The sequence below is a fragment of the Equus caballus genome, chromosome 23 (assembly GCF_041296265.1).
Source record: "Equus caballus isolate H_3958 breed thoroughbred chromosome 23, TB-T2T, whole genome shotgun sequence".
Taxonomy (NCBI): domain Eukaryota; kingdom Metazoa; phylum Chordata; class Mammalia; order Perissodactyla; family Equidae; genus Equus; species Equus caballus.
The window spans coordinates 14,757,525-14,779,833 of record NC_091706.1 but is presented as its reverse complement, the minus strand read 5'-3'; the positions used below and the strand labels follow the sequence as shown (position 1 = coordinate 14,779,833).

At 49.6% G+C, this 22,309-nt stretch overlaps 1 protein-coding gene across 2 annotated transcripts in view; it reads left to right on the top strand.

The window, feature by feature from the left end:
- The first annotated feature begins 293 nt into the window (after positions 1 to 293).
- Positions 294 to 22,309, top strand: part of DAPK1 (death associated protein kinase 1) — a 172,123-nt gene continuing 150,107 nt past the window's right edge. Inside the window, exons 1-2 of one of the 2 annotated variants that reach the window (XM_023627106.2) lie at positions 294 to 432; positions 1,292 to 1,461. In XM_023627106.2, the coding sequence (XP_023482874.1) occupies positions 1,400 to 1,461 (62 nt within the window). In that variant the 5' untranslated portion in view covers positions 294 to 432; positions 1,292 to 1,399. Of the gene's footprint in view, positions 433 to 823; positions 959 to 1,291; positions 1,462 to 22,309 lie in introns of those variants that run through there. The other variant, XM_003363984.5, reaches the window with a different exon arrangement.

Genomic DNA, 22,309 nt, shown 5'->3' with positions numbered 1-22,309 from the left:
GCGCGCGGCGCGCGGGCTCGGCCCCCGGCGTGGGCGCGGGGTGCGGGGTGGGGTGCGCGGGGGTGCGCGCGGTAGAGCGCGCCGGCGAGCCCCGAGCGCCGCGCGGGGAGGAGCAGCGAGCGCGGGCGGAACCCGCAGCGCCGGCCGGCCGGGCAGCTCGGAGGTGGGTGGGCCTTGCCGCCAGCCCGCCCGCGGGGTCCCCATTGGCCGCCTGCCGGCCGCCCTCCGCCCGGAAGGCGGCGAGGAGCCGAGGGGCCGCTCCGGAGCCGGAGCGGGAGAGCCTGCCGAGCGACGCCGGGGCGGACGCGCGGAGTCGGCACCCCGCGCTCGCTTCCCCCGCGCTCCAGCCGCCGCCCCGCTCGTCTCCGGCGCTGGCGCCCACGATCGGCCTCCGACAGCGCGCCGGAGGGACAGTAGCTCCCGGGCGCCCGGGTGAGTGGTCGCGCGCAGCTCCGCGGCTCCTCCCGGGGCCCGCCGCCTGCTTTGGCTCTCGCGGCCGCGGCGCGGCGAGGTTTGCCCGGGCAGCGCCCAGGACAACCAGGAAGGCCGAGGCGGGGGAAACTTGACTGCGAGGAGGAGTGGGATCGCAGGCAGGAGGCGCCTCCAGCCCCGCGGGCCGGGTGGGAACAGGTGGCGCGAGCCGGGCAGGGCGCTTTGTGTCGCGGCGCGGAGACCGGGAGCGGGCGGCCGCGCCTCCCTCGGTCGCTCCCTTCCCTCCCCAGCTCCCCCGGGCGGCCGCACGCCGGGTCGGCCGGGTAACGGAGCGGGAGTCGCCAGGAATGTGCCTCTGGGGACTGCCTGGCTCGAGGGAGGAGAGGGGGTGGCCGCAGCGGCCGGGGAGGTGCGGGAGCCGAGAGGCGGCGGGGGTTGCACCGCCGCTGCAGGCTGGAGAGGGATGCATCCAGCGAGGCGCTCTCCGCCTGGGCGAGGGCTGCATTCTTCCTCGGCGCCCCTGGAGGTGGGGAGCTGGGTGGGCGTGTGTGCAGAGAAAGGGGAGGAGGGGAGGCTGGTCACTTCCGGAGCCGGTTCTGATCGGTGCAGAGCGCCCTGCTTTCGGGGACGCGGACCTTGGGGGGCGGTTGCGCCCGGCCCCACGCGCGCGCCGGCGACGCGGGGCTGGGGGCGTCCCTGGCCCGGGTTTAACAAAGGGTGCTCCTCTCCACCCAGCGGGGAGGGGCCGCTCCCGAGACGTGGTGTTCAGCTCGTGAGCGGGTTTTAGCCCTGGGGAGGTCTACTTCCTTTTGGGGTTGTCATTCTGTTATTATTATTGCCTTTTTTTTTCCCTTTTAAGGACTGGAGACTGATGCATGAGGGGCCCACGGAGGCGCAGGAGCGGTGGTGATGGTTTGGGAAGCGGAGCTGAAGTGCGCTGGGCTTTGGTGAGGCGTGACAGTTTATCATGACGGTGTTCAGGCAGGAGAACGTGGATGACTACTACGACACCGGCGAGGAGCTTGGCAGGTACAGGGGGTGCCGGAAGCGCTCTGCGGCGTTGCTGGAATGCATAATATTGGGGGCAGTGGGCGGTAAACAAGTGCGGTTTGAATCAGGCGTCTGCCTTGCCCTTCCAGAAGACGCGCAAATTATAGAGAAAAGAGTTACTAACCCAGCGAGGGCTAGGGACCCGAAATAAACCACCTTATCCGAGGGGCTGGGAGTGGAGGAGAAGCAATTTCAGTGTTAGACTATGATGCAGTGTATTGATCAGGACCCCCGACAACAACAGAATTGTCTGCAGTAACTCTTGTCAGCTCTTGCCGTTCTGAGACCATGAGGCAAACCCTAACATGATTGCAGCTGGAGTTGGCTCCTGTGTGTGATTTCGACAGAGTACGAACTAATTAATAGGCTCTTAAAATCCTAATACTTTCCCTCTTTCTGAATTTTCAGAGTGACATGCACAAGTGTAAGTAGGTCATAAATGCACAGTTGCCACACCTTGATGTTGGGCTTGGGTTTTGAAACATTTCGGAACCAGGAATTGAATTGGTTTCATTCACAATGTTAAATTTTTAACAAATCAATGACCGAGGTCTGATACGGCTCTCTGGACTGAGGATACTTCCATCACTGCAGGAGCTGTGATTCTGAGTTTCAGTTGCTAGGTGAACAAAGAATGATTTCTTTGGGGGCATCTTAGGGCTGGATCGCTTCCCCCTTGACTGGGCATTTGACAGGCTATATCGCGCTCCAGTCAAACTTTAGCAGAAAACCCAGTTTTAACACCTGAATTTAAATTCAGCACAAGGAACTTGACTGCAGTATTTGTATTGTGAGTAAAGTAGGCAAAAGGATCTTTAAATAAAAAAAGTTTGTAGTTACTTTACGTGTATCAAAATATTTGTTTTTCCATGCACACCTGACATCCTGGTACAGAGCTTCCTTTTTCTCGGTGAAAAGGAAATTCACAAACACCCACACCCTGCATGATGAGAATTATGCAAGTTGAGCTTACCTAAAATTTTTTAATGGTTTGAATAGTAGTGCAGAATGAAAGCAATTTTTAAAAAGTTACAGTATCAGAGTATTTCTGTGTGTGTTTGGTATTGACCCAGAACGTCACTGGGAGCCTGTGTGTGCTGTATGTTGAGATTTCCTGAGTCAGGAGGAAGGAAAGCTCTCAAAAGCCGTGTTTCGTGGGTATGTTTAAGACTGAGTATGTGGTTAAAATACTTGGTCTAACTCTAATTAAATCACTTTATTCCTGTGGTTTCAGCAAGATGAGCAGTATGTGGAGTTTTCCTTTGGGAGTAGGGAAAAGAGGTGAAAAAATATATTATGATTTTGTTTGTGTAGTGTGGCCTGATTATATAAGTTCTCTTAAAAAGATGGATGATTAAAATTAGATGAGATGATTGCTTTATGGATTAAGTGTATTGACCTCATTTTCATTAAGATCTTTCGGTGGAATTGTGTGTTAGGAGAAGAAGAAACGCGGCCCGTGGCTGCCGTGCCTGTGCTGGCTCGGGTGCCCACAGCCCTCTGCGAGGCTGTTTACTCATTTGTCACTCGCACTTCGCTTTGCTCTTGGCTCTGTCTGCATTTTGTGTGGAACTTTCTCCCCACTGTGCAAGACTAATTGACATATTGTTTATTGAATAATTTAATGTATGTGAAATATGAATTTGAAAGAAGTGCTCTGAAAAACTGAGAGTTGGGGATTTTTTACAATAAAGTATACGTGCCTGTCTGTCTGATATATCTTTTGTTTTTGTGTAAACATGGGGTAAATAGTTGATTTTTTTGGAGTTTTCTCCGAGTCCTGGGATCTTGACGTCTGCCTGGGAAGTAGTGTCCTCCTGAAGCCGGGTCTGGAGGCGGGGTGGAGGCGGCCTTAGGGCTGATGATGGACACGCGCAGGGCTTTAGCTCAAGTGCCAGTGCTCTGAACTGTGTTATAAGCGGACCAGCGTCTAGGATCTAAGACTTTAGCACGTATCTCTAACAGTCTAAACAATAGCGCCTCACTTACCTTCTGTCTCTGCTGACACGAAGTCCGTAGCCAGAGGGGAAGATAGGTTTTTAAACACGTAGAATACAGTATTATTATTGTTGTATTTGTTATTTTACTTTTAGGAAAACAGAGTATGTATGTACGAGGGTGAGCAGGTGTGTGTGTGTGTGTCTGTTAGTGTGTGTCTGTGTGTACTGCCCAGGACTACTGTAAAAGCTCTCTGTCAGCTCTAAAGAACTTTGTACAGTATTAGGGTTATTGCAGTAGTGACAGAGCAGACAGATCGCCGGACAGCTATCCTGGTCCAAAATCAGCTCAACCACTTGCTAGCTTTACAACTTTGAACAGGTCACTTATTCTCTCTGACCCTCGGGATCTTCATCTGTAAAATGAGAAGCCTAGTGCTTTTGTCATGGCTGTTGTGAAAATCAAGTGATCTAACTCACGCAAAAGTATTTTTTCAAGTAACGAGGTAAACAAACATAGATATCTTCTGCAGGGCTGGCCCAGACATGACCATGTTCTAGGCAGGCTGATAACTTGGCCTGCAAGTCCATATTCTTTGAAGCGTCTGTTAGCCAACTTTGGGTGGGGCGGCCCTGTGAGAAGAGGGTCATGGGGGAGACCCGTGGCTGCAGTGCTCGGCCTGTCCGCTGTGATTCTGGGAATAATGCGGCCCTGGCCTCGAACCTGCACACCCCAAGTGGAAACGAGTCCCTGCAGTGAATGGACCCTCATCCTTAGCCGACTGTTGGTGACCTTCTGTGTTGACTCCGGGAGGCCCTTTGGAGTCCTCCCTCGATCTCAGGTGGTGGAACCAAGAGCTGCTTCCGTCCGTGTGTAATCTCTGGGAGGAGCTCCTGTCACTGCGGCTGCCTCCCTCTGCTGTTACACTTGCATTGTTTTAATGCCCCGGCGTGCCTCCTCTGCTCTTATCATTTGGCATTGGGGGCAGCTGCAGGCTGGCGTGGCCCACGTTAGGGCTCCAGTGACAGCCCTAGCGGCGGTTCAGCCTACCCTGTGAGCTGGGCACTTCTCTGAACACTGCTTTCCTGAGGGGGTGGCCTCTTTCCTCCTCTGCTGTCTGGCCTTACGTGATCTGAAGACCTGATGCCACCTCCTGAATAAATGCCTCCACGATGATTTCTCCTGCTCGGAAGCCCACTGTCTTGCTGTCTGAAGCCTTCTGTTGGTCCGTGACCAGCACCTGCCCAGCCGTGCTCCGTCCTCACACTGTGTTATGATTACTCTTGTGTTGCTCCTTGTAGTGGCCTGAGCCTTCCTTCAGTGTGGCCCTTTCTCCCAGTGTGTGCGGCGTCCTGGGGAATCCCAGGCACGAGTGTGAGCAATGCCTGAACGAGCTCATGCGGAGCTGCAGGCGCCGTATTGAGACCAGAGTGGGGATTTAAGATGCTGATATGGATGCAGATGCTGATGCGGATGCTGATGGATAGCAAGGCAGTGCGTGGTGTGGGACAGCCTCAGTACCCTCATTTGGGAATTGGAGATACCTGCCTTTGCAGGGTGTTGTGAGAGTTGGAGACAGCGGCTGTAAACGTCTGACACATCTAAGATATTTTTCATAACCTGTTTTCCCCGTCACGGCATTTACCACACAGCACAGTCATTACTGATTTGATTATCTGCTTTCCCCAGAGGTTGTCACAGGTTGTGACCTTGGACTGGCTCATCCTTTTTTATCTCTCTTGCCTAATTAGATGCATGCCACTTACTAGGTGCTCAGTAAATGCTCGCTGATTGAATGAATGGATTGAGATATGTAAAGCACCATGAACACACACACATACTTATTTGTGGCTTCAATAAGTGATGACTGTGGAGGTGAACTTAGCATATTAAAGGCTGCAGCTCATAAACATGGAAGCTGCCTTTTCTTCTGCGTTCTCTGTGGCTGAACAGTAATGGGCACAGCAGCCAAAATTTCCAAGCACAAGATCAGTTTTAAACAAAACAAAGTGGAGCATTAAATATTTTACATTGATTTGGATGGTTGCTGGAAGATAATAATTCAAATTGAAAACATTCTGATTTTGGCATAAAATCCATAGGCGTTTTAATTGAAGTTAGGAATTGTAATAAATCCTGACAGTCTCAGTGCATCTTCCCGTTGATTTACTGTGCCTGCAGGACGGAGTCCTGAGGATTGTGGCAGTCCTGTGCAGAGGGCAGGAGGAGTGACTGCCCGGCGTGTTTTCCCTTTGGAAGTGTGAGTTGTGGGCCCACATGGTCAACCAGTGAGTTCATCCTGTAGGACTGTGCCCAGGGGCTTCCTTCTCTTTGCGTTTCTGCTTCCATGTGCCCCGAGATGTTTTCTCTGATAGGAAAAGCTGCAAAGTTTTAAGGGACATAAAGTTCAAATACATATATTAAGGGTAATGGTGAGTGATTTTAAAATCCTGTGCATTTTAGGAAGGTCTAATTATAGTCTTCTAGGATGTGAAGGGAGGGCACAGTGGTGGTAGTGAGTGGTAGTTTGGGTGAATGCTTGCTTGCCAGTAGTGGGAGTGTGTCTCGGGACCACTCAGGCAGGCATAATTTAGGTTCCACGGGCCCGGGAGCCTAGAGGCTCAAGGTTCTTAGTGATGGGGAAGCCGAGGAGCGTTGGAGCTGACTTCTTGGGCCTCTCTGCCTTTTCACCCTCAGCTTGTGTCTCATCCAGCCACTTAGGAACCCAAAGGCCTCATAACATTGGCATGCCCCTGCAAAGCCGTGAATACAAACAGTAAGCTCTCTGAGATGGATGCTCAGAGCAATGTCGCTAATCCCATACAGGGGTTATGTCAGGAGAGGTGACATTGTCAGACACGTCCTCTTGTCTCCCAGGAAAGTTGTAACCCCTTGAAGGCAGAGAACCTTCTGGGTTGGTTGAGGGGTGAGTGGGTGCTGGGGTAAAAACTGGATACCTTGAGTTGGTGTGGTTGGGGGACAAGGTCTAAGCCATGTGAGTGACAATTACGTTGTCTGACCTCTGTGAGGAGTCCCTCGCTTCCCACAGGAAAGTGTGTTAGGAACTTTCACTCTTAATTCTACCCAACTGCTATGGGTACCTAAGCTAACCAGGCGTTTTGTATATAAATGAAATAAGGCATGATTTGAGTAGAAACTCATTTCTGATCATGAGAGGAAGAAAGTGTTTTGTAACCTTTCTAAAAAGCTAACCTATTAACTCTGGGACTTGGATCACTCCTGCTGGTGTGGGGAGGGGCTTCCCTGGGTGGAGGGCAGCCCAGAGACCCTTCGGTACCCAGACTAGAAGAAGCCAGAGTGATCAGCAAGACCTGCTTCCCATTTCATCCAGTGGGTGCTTAGACAGGACAGGTGGCTTTCTCAAGGCTGCGGGTTAGTAGGTAGCAAGAGATGGACCTAGAAGCTTGGGCCAGGCCTGTTTCCTTATGTTCTCTACAGCAGTCATGATTTGGCAGTTTTCCTTTTGTGGAAGAGAAGTGAAGTTGATATTTATGAGAGGTGATTTGGGCAGCCAACTGAGGCCGATGCATTTTCATGTGTGCAGTGGAGAAGTGGTTAGGAATAACCAGGAACCACTGAAAGGAAGATTTCATTTCCGCCCCAGCCAGAGCTTCCCTTTGAGCTCAGAGCTCTCACTGCCTCTTGCCTGCACACGGACCTGCTTTCCTTTTCCGAGTGGCATGTGCCCACAGCTAGGAATGGTGTTAGTGTGTGGCATAGTTTTACCCCAGTCCCAGAGTTAAAGTTTAGCTTTCTAGAAAGTTCACAGAACACTTGCATTATTATTTAACCTTTGAGTGCTGTAATGTGTAAGAGTCTTGGCTCTGCCAGTGGGCCTCCTGCTAAGTGACAAACAGTTTCTCATTTCATTCAGCGGCCCAAGTCCATCTGGTTTAGGGCCGGTGTGTGAGTGTTTGAGACCTCATGTGGAAGCGAGTACTTAATTGTTTTGCTTTGGTTTATTGTGGTAAATTACCAAAACAGAATGCATCATCTCTCAGCCTTAAAGATTATTTGGCAGTATAATTATTTATAATAAGTCCAGTTTATCACTTTGTTAACATTCTAAATGTGCAGTTAGGAGAGTGTGGAGGAAAAATAGACTGACATTTGGGTTTTCTACATCATCCGACTAAACTGGGTTGAAAGTAACTGTCTAACTAGTAAATCTTTTTTAGATGAAACAGAAAGTGTCATTGTACCTTAACGCTAGGTTTAATGTGCTAGATGAGCTTTTACAATGAAAAAGTCTAAAACCTACAATAGTTTGTGCCGTATTTTCAGTCCCGGTCCAAAACAAAACAAAACAGAACCAGTTGTGTGCTGGTACCTGATCTGGGGAGGGTTGACAAGTGGCATCTTCCGTGCCTCTTGTTTATCACTTCTCTCTTTTAGGTGACTTTGAGAGCTAGTGTGGCTTACGGGTCACGCTGTTGTTGTTTAAGTATAATACTGCTCACCGCTGAGCACTGGCCACAGGACTTTCCCCTGTGTCTGATCTGTCGGCATTTCAATTGGGAGCTTGAGAAATTTTCTTCAATAACGTAACGTATGTTCAGAGCTGCCAGGAGGGGAACGGGGTGGGGAGAATGTTGTCGATTTTTTTTCCTTTATAAACACATTCAACTTTGGATGAGGAGCATAATGTTTGAACAAATGAGTGCTGTAAACTGGGGATCTCTGGTGTTTGAAAAGTCTGTACTGATGGTGCCAGTTCAAAGCCTGATGGTTTTTGCCTGGGAAATTTGGCTCTGAGTGTGGACTGTCTTTTGGGACACGTTTTATTTTCTGTCAAAATTGTCTGATTATTCTTATTTAGATGTAATGGGATGAATGGGGCTGGTTTTTAAATGTATCAGGTACAGTTGATATTCTAAGTTGTCACCTACATGGAATGAGCCAATTTCTACTTTTTTCCATTGTTGAATAATTCTTTTATAGTTCATCGTTTTCTACCTTTGAAAGCATGCGAACTTTTCCTTTTTAACTTGAAAGATTGACAGGATTTTTGAGACCTTACTTCAGTTGTCCACTCTCTTGTTCCTGGCCTCCCACTGTAGGATTTTCCAGTTGAAAAAGAAATGTGGGAACAGTAATCAGTGCCCTTTTTTTGGTCCCATCTTGAAAAAGATCAGATTTTCCTCTGAGCTGCCTGGGTGTCTGTCTGCCTGGCAAATCCCAGGTCTGTCCATGACCCAGGTGCATATGAGGAAGCTAGGTATGACTTATGTGATACAAGAAAAAGGTGACAGAGGGATACGCTGGGACAAAAAGGGAGTGGCCAGGGGGAGAAGAGGTCAGTAGTTAGTGCTGACTCAGTTCTCGTGTTTCCACCCTCCTTTGAGAAGCTCTTCTAAACCTTTTGCCTCCTCTGTGTAGAGCTCAGTTTTGTTTTTGGCCGTCTGTGACTTATGAGTAAGCAGCAGAAATGTGTCTCTGGAAAAGTGATGAAAGACTGCAACCTTTTGAGTGTAATATTTAATAGTCTGGGAGTTACAGGCTGCTTCACTTTACAGAAGCAAAGGTCTGCGCACTGTAGGTGTGTGGATACACACTGTAGATACATGGATACACACTGTATGTATGTCGATACATGCTGTAGGTGTGAGGATACACACTGTAGGTGTGTGGATACGCACTGTAGATATGTGGATGCACACTGTATGTATGTCGATACGTCCTGTAGGTGTGTGGATACACGCTAGAGGTGTGTTGATATGCACTATGGGTATGTCGGTATGCACTGTACAGATGTGGATACACAGTGTAGGTGTGTGGATATGCACTGTAGATACGTGGATATGTACTGTATGTATGTCGATACACACTGTAGCTGTGTGGATACGCACTGTAGATATGTGGATGTGCACTGTATGTATGTCGATACGCACTGTAGCTGTGTGGATATGCACTGTAGATATGTGGATGTGCACTGTATGTATGTCAATACGCACTGTAGGTGTGTGGATACACGCTAGAGGTGTGTCGATATGCACTATGGGTATGTCGGTACGCACTGTAGAGATGTGGATACACAGTGTAGGTGTGTGGATACGCACTGTGGAGATGTAGATACACACTGTAGGTCTGTGGATATGTACTGTAAATGTATGGTTACCTACTGTAGTAGATATTTGGATATGCACGGTAGTTGGTGTGGAAACACACTGTCGGTGTGTCGATATACACTGTCAAGATGTGGACACAAACTGTCGAGATGTGGACACGCACTGTCGAGATGTAGATACACACTGTAGTAGGTGTGAACATGCACTGTAGTAGGGGTGTGGATGCGTACTGTAGTAGGTGTGGACGCGCACTGTAGTCGGTATGTGGACGTGCACTGTAGTAGGTGTGGACGCGCACTGTAGTCTGTGTGTGGACATGCATTGTAGTAGGTGTGGACACGCACTGTAGTCTGTGTGTGGACGCGCACTGTAGTCTGTGTGTGGACGTGCACTGTAGTAGGTGTGGACACGCACTGTAGTCTGTGTGTGGACGCGTACTGTAGTAGGTGTGGACGCGCACTGTAGTCTGTGTGTGGACGTGCACTGTAGTCTGTGTGTGGACACGCACTGTAGTCTGTGTGTGGACGTGCACTGTAGTAGGTGTGGACACGCACTGTAGTCTGTGTGTGGACGTGCACTGTAGTAGGTGTGGACGCGCACTGTAGTCTGTGTGTGGACGTGCACTGTAGTAGGTGTGGACGCGCACTGTAGTCTGTGTGTGGACGTGCACTGTAGTAGGTGTGGACGCGCACTGTAGTCTGTGTGTGGACGCGCACTGTAGTAGGTGTGGACGTGCACTGTAGTCTGTGTGTGGACGCGCACTGTAGTCTGTGTGTGGACGTGCACTGTAGTAGGTGTGGACGCGCACTGTAGTCTGTGTGTGGACGCGCACTGTAGTCTGTGTGTGGACGCGTACTGTAGTAGGTGTGGACGCGCACTGTAGTCTGTGTGTGGACGCGCACTGTAGTCTGTGTGTGGACGCGCACTGTAGTCTGTGTGTGGATGCGCACTGTAGTCGGTATGTGGACGTGCACTGTAGTAGGTGTGGACACGCACTGTAGTCTGTGTGTGGACGTGCACTGTAGTAGGTGTGGACGCGCACTGTAGTCTGTGTGTGGACGTGCACTGTAGTAGGTGTGGACGCGCACTGTAGTCTGTGTGTGGACGTGCACTGTAGTAGGTGTGGACGCGCACTGTAGTCTGTGTGTGGACGTGCACTGTAGTAGGTGTGGACACGCACTGTAGTCTGTGTGTGGACGTGCACTGTAGTAGGTGTGGATGTGCACTGTAGTCTGTGTGTGGACATGCACTGTAGTAGGTGTGGACGCGCACTGTAGTCGGTATGTGGACATGCATTGTAGTAGGTGTGGACGCGCACTGTAGTCTGTGTGTGGACGCGCACTGTAGTCTGTGTGTGGACGCGCACTGTAGTCTGTGTGTGGATGCGCACTGTAGTCGGTATGTGGACGTGCACTGTAGTAGGTGTGGACACGCACTGTAGTCTGTGTGTGGACGTGCACTGTAGTAGGTGTGGACGCGCACTGTAGTCTGTGTGTGGACGTGCACTGTAGTAGGTGTGGACGCGCACTGTAGTCTGTGTGTGGACGTGCACTGTAGTAGGTGTGGACGCGCACTGTAGTCTGTGTGTGGACGTGCACTGTAGTAGGTGTGGACACGCACTGTAGTCTGTGTGTGGACGTGCACTGTAGTAGGTGTGGACACGCACTGTAGTCTGTGTGTGGACGTGCACTGTAGTAGGCGTGTGCACACGCGGACCATAGTCGGGGTGCGGATACGCACTATAGTAGGTATGTGGATACACACTGAGGTATGTGGAAACATGCTGTAGAGAACGGACTTTTAACAGCTGCCTACTGAATTTTAAGATGCTGGATTGCAGGTGATCCGCAGAGCAGCTGTCCTTGGGAATTTGGAACCAGAAAGCACTCAGAGATTATTTGTTATCTTACTAAAACAGTTTTTCTGGCCCATGAACCAGGGCCTGCCAGGGGCTTCCACTGTACACCTGGGATGTGACTAGAGAAAGTTGTCTTTCTAAATATTGTCTCTGCTGCTCCGAGCCCCTAGAATCAGCACATGCGCTGCTGTTTGCAGTGCCAGGAGCTTCCCCGTCTGCCCTCAGGCGTGCTCTGGCCTCGGATCACCCCGGGCTGTTTCCCGACCCGCCACCGAGGGTGGAGGAGCCACCTTCCTGGCTGGCTGCACCCTCCACAGTGCGTCAGGGCAGCGGCACCTGTGTCCTCGGGGCGAGGCCTGGCTGACCTCTGGCCCTTCTGCTCTTTTCTCTCCCAGTGTCGCTTTTCCACCTTGTGCAATTGGAGTGAAGTGGACTCCTCACCTGTCGTCCCATTTGGTGATGGACCTATACAGTGACTGCTTGGGACTCTGTTCTTGGGCTTTCTTTGCACTGTAATTCAAACAAGCTCTGGAATAGTTGGAAGCTATTTACAATTTTCCCATTTAGAATTGATAGGGGTTCACTCTAAGCTCCATCAGACATTCCTCCCCACGTAGAGCTTCAGGCAGCTGATTCAACTGTTTAGGAGAGGAAATGAATCAGTACAAGTGGAACATTTTCCAGGATGGAATTGTGTCAGTCTACTTCCCCCCACCCTCCTTTGGCACGGAGAGATTGGGAGGCTTGGCATATAGCAGTGGACAGGCCAGGTGAGCTAGTGGCCGGCCCGAAGCATGACATCCCTCTGTTTTGCTAAACAGGAATGACCATATCCTGTTTTATGAATATTACAAATTAACGTGGACCGTCCTATGTAGGCCTCATCTTCAGAAGCAACATTCTCTTTGATGCAGATAACTTTTACAACTCGTCTACATTGGAGAGAAGTGGTAGCCTGGAGAAATAAGAAGCAGAGGCGAAATGGCCTAGCCGGTCATATGCCTCAGACTTCTCCAGAGCGTTTCCACGGCTGGTCTACTGTGAAGGGTTGCTTTCTTATTTCCTAAATCCCTTAACAGTTTGGAGTAAGTAACTGGCCACTTGTGTTCTTGTACAGTTGGCTTATTCATGTGATTGTTGGCTCTCCCTATGAATTGCGAGTTTTCTGAGTAGAGAACATGGTTTTTTGTGTCTTATGTTGGGTGGGATTAAGCTAACGCACCGTAGGCGTTGTTATTTGCCTTATGCAGGAAGGTACCTGTCCAGAAATTAGAACAGCACTTCGGAACTTTGGACCCAAATCCCGGACTCCAGAACACACTTGCTGTTACCTTACTGTTGACTTCTGGGAGACTCCCTTTTCTCCTCGATAGAATGGAGATAATAGCCATGCTTACCTCACAAGGTTCTTGTGAGGATGTAGATAAGGTGTGTAAAGCGCCTGGCCAGGACCAGGCATGTAGCAAGTGCTCGAGAAGTGGTGGCTGAAGACAGAGAGAGCAAGACTGTGTGACGTGCTTCTGAGTCTGTGTGATGAGCCCTATCTGTCCTCTGTGCATTCTTCATTTCTCTGCCCAGGTTCTGGCCTGGACTCCCAGGAGCCAAGTGGGGCGAGGGCTCGCTTCTCCTCAGTTCCATCCCTCCTTCCTCCCTTCCTCTCTCCTCACCCTCTCTGCCCCTCTTTGGCTCAGCCTGCACGGTGCCCATCTGCCCGGTTGGACTGTGTTTATCTGATCTGTCCTTCCAGGTGTGCCGGCCTCATTCTGAGGGCTCAGACCCAGGCCTCGGTTTACGTGCTGGGCTCCCTCAGGTAGTCTGCCTGATAGTGTGGTAGATGGTTCTTAGAGTTCCTGAGAAGCAAATTAACTAGGAATTTAGCTGTGTACTCAAAAGTGAGCGGCTGAAGCAGAGTTTACAGGGACCCATTTTCAAAGTCCCCCCAGACGGCAGGGGAGAGGGAGAGAGAGGCCCATGTTAAGGAGGGTCTTTTAAGATGGATGCGTGCGTGCGGGGAAGCTGAGACGACTGAAAGCTGCGTGCCCGCCAGCCAGGAGTTAGCTCGTCCCTGAGACAGCTGCTTGGAGGTGCTGGGGAATAGTCATCCTGGCGTTACTGGGAACTGAGGTACGTCAGCACGCAAATTCAGGCTTAACTTGGTATCCTTTAAGTTCCTGGAAAGTCAGTTTCATTTTTCTAGCTGCTTTTTAAATTAAAAACCATCTTAAGCAGCTGAATAAAACCCTAGGATTTGATCAGAGGAACAAATCATTGCTTTTGTTATGGATCTTTATGGAGAAAGGAGTCTGAGTGTGTGGGCCCCTGAGTTCCTGAGCACGAAGAGCTTGCTACAGAACGCAGGACACACGGCAGAGCCGAGCCTCCATCACTTTCTGACACGTACTGATTGACGATGTGAAAATGAGTGTTTGGCCAAGCCCAGATTGTCCATGCCAAGAAAAGCCTATTAGACTAGTGGCTGAAAGGCTGGATTGTTAGGAGCTCCTCAGTGGCGAGGCTCCGCCAGCTGCTGTGTGTAAATGCCCACTCACGGCGGAGAGCCGTCCTTGTTCCTGCGCACTGGGTCTCATTTGTTCAAGGAACACGGCTGCCGCATGGGAAGCCACTTTAAGAGGATGCTTCGTTATTCTGTGGGCCTATTGAGTGGATATGTTTAGTTTATGCAAGTAATGTTAGATGCTCACAAATTCAAAAAGGAAAATGCCTGAAAATTGGATCTGTAGGGTGAGTCCAGGTGAACTGTCAGGGAGTGGTGATAATAACTATAAACAGAAAACAGACACAGACTGTTCAACAAAACTGTCGCATGAACCGTGATGTCTGTCCAGCTTTCTTCGTTCCTCCGGGGTTGATTGGACATCTGAATGATACGGCACTGGCTAGGGTGTTGGGTGAGACCCTTATATCCCGACGAGTGTCTGATCAAGTAGGCTAGACAGACTTCACACAACCAATGATAATGGGAAGCCTAAATAAGTGAGAGGAACCGAGTGTGAAGACCTGTTTTTGGAGTTCAGGCAAGGAGCGGTCCTTCTTCTGGGAGGGCTCATTCATTTATTCAGATTCTTGTGGGGATGTAATGATGTAAGCAGGTGGGTGCCTGAGCAGGTATGTGTGTGTGTCTCTGAACTCATATGTTCCCTGGAAGAAGCTGGCAACCAAACATGAAGAAGGAGGCAAGGAAACTAAGACTCACTGGGAGCCCATTCTAGACCAGGGGCTGGAGGTGGGTGTTGTAACCCACATTTTACAGCGGAGAAAACTGAGGTTCAGAAAGACGTTGGCCTTGGACACTGTTTAAAATGGTTGTGGCAACTGTTGGAGACCCAGACTGCTAAGCCGTGTCTGGAAATTGGGTGACTGGAGGTGCAGCTCATTTTGTGGCCTCTCCCTCTGTCACTGACTGGGTAGGGAAGTTGAAAACATCCGGCACAGAGCCCGGCTCATACAATGTGTCCAATACCTGTTTCCTCCTTCTGCCCTCTAAACCAGGAGTATCTCACCCTAGGCACAGTTTGGCTGGGATAGTTCTTTGTGGTGAGGGCTGTCCTGTGCATTGTAGGATGCTTAGCAGTATCTCTGGCCTCTGCCCACTGGATCCTAGGAGCAGCACCCGTCCCCCTGCCCCACTCATTGGGAACCCTGGGGCTCCAGGATTAAGACAGGGAGGGACGTGTTGACTGAGGGGCCTAGGTACTGGAGTGGGTAATAGGCAAGGAGCCTCCTGCACCCAGTGGGCAAAGAAAAAGCTCTTGAGAGAAAGTATTGACCTTGAGGGTCCATCCCTGAGGAGGGAATAGAGCAGGCTGCCAAATAATGCTAGCAAGAGGTCTGGGGCACTTTCTGTTTTAGTCTGGCTTTTATGTGCTGTCCCAGGAGTGGACGGGTCAGCTGTGTCCCAGAGGCCTGGGGTGGGACTGACAATGGATAAGGCTGGTCAGACTTCTGGACGTCACTGGCCTGGGTGTGGGAGCCACCCTTGGCTAACATGCAGTTTCCGTCTTTCCCTCCCTGCTGGACAGGCTGCTGTGGGTGATGGCTGAGCCGGATTCCCGTCACTGTCTGACCTCGGTCCACCCTGCTAAGGATGGCATTCTGCTGCCATCTTGATGACTCCGTTTTTAAACTTGCTTAATAGCTGTGTTCTTTTCATGCTGATTCCTCATTTTTAGCCAAAGCTAGCTATCTCCTTACTTTTTATTCTCTCTCATTCTCTGAGGCCCCAGGTGCCTGTCTCTCTGGTGGGCTGGATGGTATAGCATGCTGTGTGACTGTGGAGCCCACAGAGCTTAGTTAGTGTCTCAAATATCCCCTCCTCCTAGCAAGAGGTGGGGGGTGGCTTTTAAAGGTAAAAGGTCAGGTCTGGGGACCCCGGCAGGAGGTGAGAAGAAGGCTTTTTGCCACATCTCCCAGCTCGGCTTCCCGCTCCCTGGAGCCAGGGCACTGGCGTGGAAGTCAGTTGGGGAAGCACGTCGGTGGATGAGGGGCTGATTTGAAGGGCACCGTGGAAAAAGGAAATGTGTCGGTCAGGATGCTGGCAGGAGATGAGTCCGCCTCGGATGGTCCAGGTGAAGCTTATGAGGTGGCCAAGTATGCACCATGGTCTGGGGATCTGATACACACCTGGGGCTGAGCTGGAGCCACCAGCACATGCCGCTTTGGGGAACAAACCCCCTGGCCTCCCTCTCCCCCTTCCCTCCAGCGCCTCCCATGAGCCACCTGTAGGGAGCCCGGGTGGTGCAGTAGGCAGGGCAGCCTCCTGGCTGGGAGGAGGTGGAGGAGATGGAGAAGAATCAGGAAAGGGGGACGTCAACTTGTGACAATCATGAAATGATACTGGGTTTGTTGTGTGACTCCTCCCCTCTGTTGGGGCAACTGATCAGAATCTGCTATCATTATGCGGGACCCTCCTCTCTACTCTGAATCCTGGGTTTATGTTCCATTTGCCCCAGGAAGTCGTTCCTGACCATCCCACTTCAAAGTGATGCGCTCCTCCTCTTGCAGCTCCTGGGGCATTTCCTTTTTGGCACATTCATCCAGCATCTTTGGCACATTCATCCAGCATTTAGACTCCCCACTGTTGCATTGCTGGCTGTCCCTATGTGTGTGTGTGTGTATCTTCCCTAGATTGTAAGCCCCTTAAGGTGTCATAATTCTTTTGTTCCCAGCATCTTGCAAGGAGAAGGTATTCCAGAAATATCTGTTGTTGGAGTATCAATTCCCTTAACTGGTCATAACAAAATTCTGAAATTAAGGACTGTAGCCATCGTTCCTCTGAATTTTAAAGGTGGACCAATAATCACTAAGAAGTTCCTTAAGATGCGTATCATCCTTGGAAAAACCCTGAGAGGTGACAGCCCCATAAAGGAATAAAATGGGGCCCGGGGTCACACTGCCAGCTGGGTAGAGTAGGATGTGGACAAAATGGCTCTGTCCTTTCCATTGTAGATAGCATACCAATGAGTTCCCCAAAATCTTCTGGTACTTTATACCATGTTACCTATTTCTCAGTGTCATGTACGCTTTCAAATTTTAAAGTATGGGGGGAGGTGAGTGTAGTGGGAATAAAGTGTGGTTGCCCCATTTCAGTTACTGCAGGGGAGACAGGTAGTAGAGTCAGTGGCCCCAACCCTGACCTGCCCGTGTCAGTGGGCAGGTCTCAGAGAGCTGCACAGCACAGCCGAGCCGGGCCAGAGCCGGGCCAGAGCACTCTACCACACACCTGTTTGCCCTGCAGTATTTGCAGTTGAAAAGTGAAAACTGCAGGGACTTGATGTTAAACCTTTTTGCAAATGGCAGTCTCCCTGCTGTCGGTCAATCCTGTCAAATTTGCTCTCTTTGATGCTTGAAAATTGGGGCTTCAAAAAGGAAACAGGAACTCTTAATATAGAATTGATGTCTTCCCCAGTAAATTTTAATTGATTCTAGTATGTGTAGAAAGGTGTGTCATGCATTCTGAAAAGATAGGATTTAATTATGATTTAAAATTAGTTCTATGGGACGTGCTTGGGGTAGCACCCAGAGAGAAGAAATGAGGGATCCAGTGGAATAGTGTAAACGGGAAGATGGGAAAATGGGCTTCTGCCGCTGAGGGTTGGGAGCCTTGCCAGCATTCCAGCAAGGTGTCGGTTAGCCTCCGCGGCTCAGGGAGCGAGTGGAGGCAGTGCTGGGTGTGGGGATGTGCAAAGACCCGTGCAGAGCTGAGCCCTGCTCAGAGGGCACAGGGACAGGGACAGAGCAGTTTTCAACGCTGTGTAGTCTTGTTCCTTGTGTTGCACTTCTTTCTGCGATAGTAAAGAGGTTAAGGGCAAGAAGATGATTGCCTGAAAGCCAAAAGACAGGGGAAAGTTGTGGGGAGCAGGCATTTAAAAATTAGCCACTGTGGGGTGGGAAGAGTCAGGATATTGCTAACAGCTAGGTTGCAACTTTATAGTTTGTAGTTTCTATTTGACCTTGGGAGGCAGGTGGGAAGTGGTTTTTATGCTTCCTTTACAGATTGGGAAACCAGACCTTAGAGAAGTTAGGCTTGAGATGTCAGAGTTCAGCTCAGTGTGGATTGAAATGTGTGTGTGTATGTGCTTACATGCGTGCGTACGTGTATATGTGTAATATACACGTGTATACATATGCATACCTTTTTTTAAATAAATTTTACTGATATAAAGGATGTATAACACGATTTACAAATAATAACAAAATATGCATACTCTATTGTAAATTCCTTGTAGTCAGTTGTCTCACAGAATATACTTGTTGATTTTTGCTGTGGCTGACCTATGGTTGATGACGTTTTAACAAATGGAGTCACATCCCAGTCTGCAAATTCTTTTCCCAATCAATTTATTGTCATTAATTCTAACGTGTGATCTTCTGTTAGACTGTTTCTCATCCTTATACAAATTATCTTCGTTAAACTGAATCTCTGAACTTCAGCCCTGCTGATTGCAGGAGCGCTGTCTTTTCAGCTTTTGGTGCCATTGTGGGGATCGGGCCATTGTTTGATTCTGTATTACTTAACAGCGATGTGTTCAACAAGCAGCTCACACAGTTCCTGCAGAATGAACTGCGGGCTCCCGTGAGCCGGCACGGGTGGACTCGGCACCTCCCCGACTCCGCTGTTAAGGTCTGAAAAGGCTTTGTGTCTTACTGTTGAACCCTGGCCCCAAGGAAGGTGCTGAGTGCGTGGTTAGAGACTCAGTAAGTTTGGTGGCATGGATGGGTGAGGTTTCAAAGGGAGCAGGAGCCAATTCATGGCGCTCCAGTGTGTACCCCATGAGGACAAGGTCCTCGGTGAGCAGCGAGGAGGCGGCTTAGGAGACAAGAGGTCCAGAGAGGCAAGGCCTTCTTGTCTAGCAGCGTGGTGACTTCCAGTAGTCATCAGTACCCAACAGGGACGACTAGTTACAGGGAACGAGAGACTTCTGTCCCTTTCCGTCTTCTAAAACTAAGAGGTAATTCCCTCACATGACATGGGAGTCAAAGAATATGCAGAGGACGGCCGCGTCTCTTCTTCTGTCTTCCAGTCTCCAGCGCCTCTGCTTCTTGGGGATCCTTCCAGATGAAGTCTGTGTGTATTTAAGTCAATGAACTTAGAAACATTTTCATGTTTTTTCTGAAATGGTGTCATATGAGACACATTGTTCTGCACTTCTGTTTTTCACCTCACAACGTACCTGCGAGTCATTCTGTTACTGTACAAAAAGACACGCTTCCTTCTGTTCTGTGAGTTTATCATAATGTATTTAACTCTCTCCCTGTCTATGAACTTTTAGGGTTCTCTTCTAATTTTTTTTATTACAAATAATTCTGCAGTGAATACCTTTGTATAACATGTTGAAATTGTTTGTAGGGTAAATTCCTAGAAGTGGACCCGCTGGCTGGAGGGTCGGCCTCTGAGAGTCTGGGTGCCGCCATCTTGCTCTTCTGGCAAGATAAGTCCCTTTGCAACCCGACCGCCCACAGCTGAGACAGTCGATTCTCTACCCTCTCCCTCAGCTGTTGGGTTGTAGTTGCATTAACTTTTAGATATGAATGAGCATGAGCATCTTTTCATGTGTTTAAGAACTATTTGTCTTTGCTGTGAACTCTCAGTTCGTTCTATTTGCTCATTTTCCAATGGCTTTCTAGGGCTATGCTACTTTGTAGGAGCTCTTTATACATGAAAAATACCTTTATGTCTGTGGCAGGATTTGTACATCTTTTCTCTAGGTGGTTGTTTGTCTTTTGACTTTTGTTTCTGCTGTTTTTTACCCTGTGTATACTTTTTTTGTATTGTGGTAAAATATACCTAAAATGAAATTTACCATTTTAACCATTCTTCAGTGTACAGCCCGGTGGCATTAAGTACATTTCACATTGGCTGTGCAGCCATCCCACTATCCAGCTCCAGACCTTTTTCATCATCTCAATTGGATAGTTTTTTGAAGTGTCAAATTTATCAGATTTTTTTCATCTTTTGTGGGTTTGTGTCACCGTTAGAAAGTCCTTTCCCACTTTGAGTTTATTAAAAAATATTCTCAGCAGTGTCTTCTGATACTTCCGTGGTTCCTTACTTATGTTTGAATCTGTGATCCATCTGGAAGCCACTGGGGTGGAAGGTGTGAGGGGTGACTCCGAGTGTCCTTTGTCCAGACAGTAAGCCCCTTGGTTGCCCTTGGTCATCGCACGTGGTGTGAGGAGCAGCTGGACCCGGCCGGGGAGGTTCTGGCATCGGGTGGCTGTAGGGAAACAGCAGTCCATGGGAGTTGTTGGGGGCTTCAGAAATGCAGCCTGACCTAGACTGATGACGCTCCAGTCTAGGAGAATGCGAGCAACCAGGTATTTATGTTTGCCTTGTTCAAATAAAATCACAGACGTGCTAGTCAGTACGTTGTGCGAACTTGCTGAAGGATGATCTGAGTTGGATAGGCTGGGGACAGCCATAGGACAGAACTTTCTGTCTCTTAGGCAGGTCCGTCAGTAGGCGGAGCAGTTTGTGCCTTGCCAAAGGCTCTAAAGGAGGCTAGGAGGTAGGGCTGCAGGGTGGGCTGAAATCTAGCTGATGCTCTGAGGCCTCTGCCTGGAAGATGGGGCACTCATTTCTAATTCTCCCAGAGGCTCCAATAGGCCAGAGGTACCCTGACATTAGAACTCTGTTTCCCGAGTTTCTAGACCCACTGGCAAGTACCCTTCTGGATCTGTCCTCGAGTGGAGAGCCAGGGAGCACCCCTGCATTCCAGGTGCGCCCCTCACCCTCAGGGTAGCTGAGTAGGCCCTGGGGCATCGGAGCCCCCAGGCTGGTTAACTCAGGCTGCAGGCAGCACAGACCTTGCTTTGAGTGTTCCATGGGGGGAGGTGGGAAAGGCTGGGAAGCACAGTCTTGCCACCTTGAACTTGCATCTTCCTCGGAAGCCTGAAGGTGAAGCTGGGGTGGGTTCCCTGCCAGAGCCACCTCCTCACGGAATTCTGGGGACGCCAGTCACAGTGCGTTCACATCCAGAACAGTGTGAATGGTGCACCCTGTGGTCTCCCCAGGGTCCCGTTTTATCCCATGGCAGCCTGTGGGTGGCCCTGTGGAAGCAATGGGGTAGAAGAACGTGTCTTTCTGCGCGTGGGGGTGAGTTCCAGGACTTCTGCATCTCTGTTTTTCACTGTACTTAGCTCAAAAATGAGTTGAATTAGTGAATGACACAATGTCACATTCCCGAAATAACCCGAGGCAGTTCTTGTCAGAGCAGCCATGTCTGTTCTGGGGACTTCTGGGCCACCTCCTCCGTGTTCTTACCTCCTCCCGCTGTGAGCTTTGCAGGGCCTGGCACTGTGGCCTCTCTGCTGGTGGCCCGGCTCCTCTCGCCGAGCCTGGCACATAGTGGGTGCTTGAAGGTTTGAGAAGCTCCTTGCCCGTCCCGGTTGCTCTGGGCGTGGGTGAGAAGCCGTCTGTTCTAAAGGACGTGAGCAGTCAGTTGAGCCACAGTTGTGCAGAGAGATGTAAGTTTGTTTTTCAATATGAAAGTGAAGTTTACCTAGGAACAGTAAATATTTAAATTCTTTGTTGGATTTTGCTTATTTTCCTGATTATTACTAGACTTTTTTGGCCTTTTTTTCAGGGATAATTTGCGTACAGTAACATTACACTTTTTATGGTACAGTTCTAGGAGTTTTAACAAGTACATATTGCGATGTAACCACTACTGCCAGCGAGATGTACAGTAGTTGCATAACCCCCCGGTCCCCTTGTGCCCCTTGTAGTTAGCCCCGCCCCCAGCATCTGGCAGCCACCGATCAGTTTTCTGTTCCTGGAATCACAGCCGTGGAATCTGTGCCCTGGAATCATAGCATGTGTACCTTTTAAGCCTGGCTAGCATAGTGCATTTGAGATTCATCCATGTTGTTGCATAGCAGTTCAACCCTTTTTTTTTTGCTCAGTAGTAGTCTGTTATCTGAATGTGCCAGTTTATCAACTCACCAACTGAAGGACATTTGGAGTTTTCCAATATATTATTAGTATTTTGACTGTTTCCATCTACTAGTGGGTCAGAAGCTTTCCAGGGAATCCTTTTGGTAACCAAGTAGGTTTGGTATCTTTTTTGAGGGCAAAGCTTTTGGGGCAGCATCACCCAAGACAGCCTGTGTAATTGTGCACTGAATGGTCCTTTAAGATGATGGTGGTAGTGATGGTGTCACTGTGCCCAGGTCTAGTTGACGTCTCTCCACTTAGCCATCCTTAATTATTCTCTGGTGCTCTGTCTTGTGAGTGACATGCCTTCTTTGATGTTGAGGCCAATTAGAAATGTTATAAAAGCATTTCTCTGAAAACTCAGAACCCAAAGTAAACCGTCTCCATATGCTGTTTTCTACTTCAAAGACAGTTGGAGGAGAGTTAGACATAATTTCTTCCCATTAGAATAGAGGAAGCTTCTTGGCAGTGGGGCCAAAGAGGAGGGGA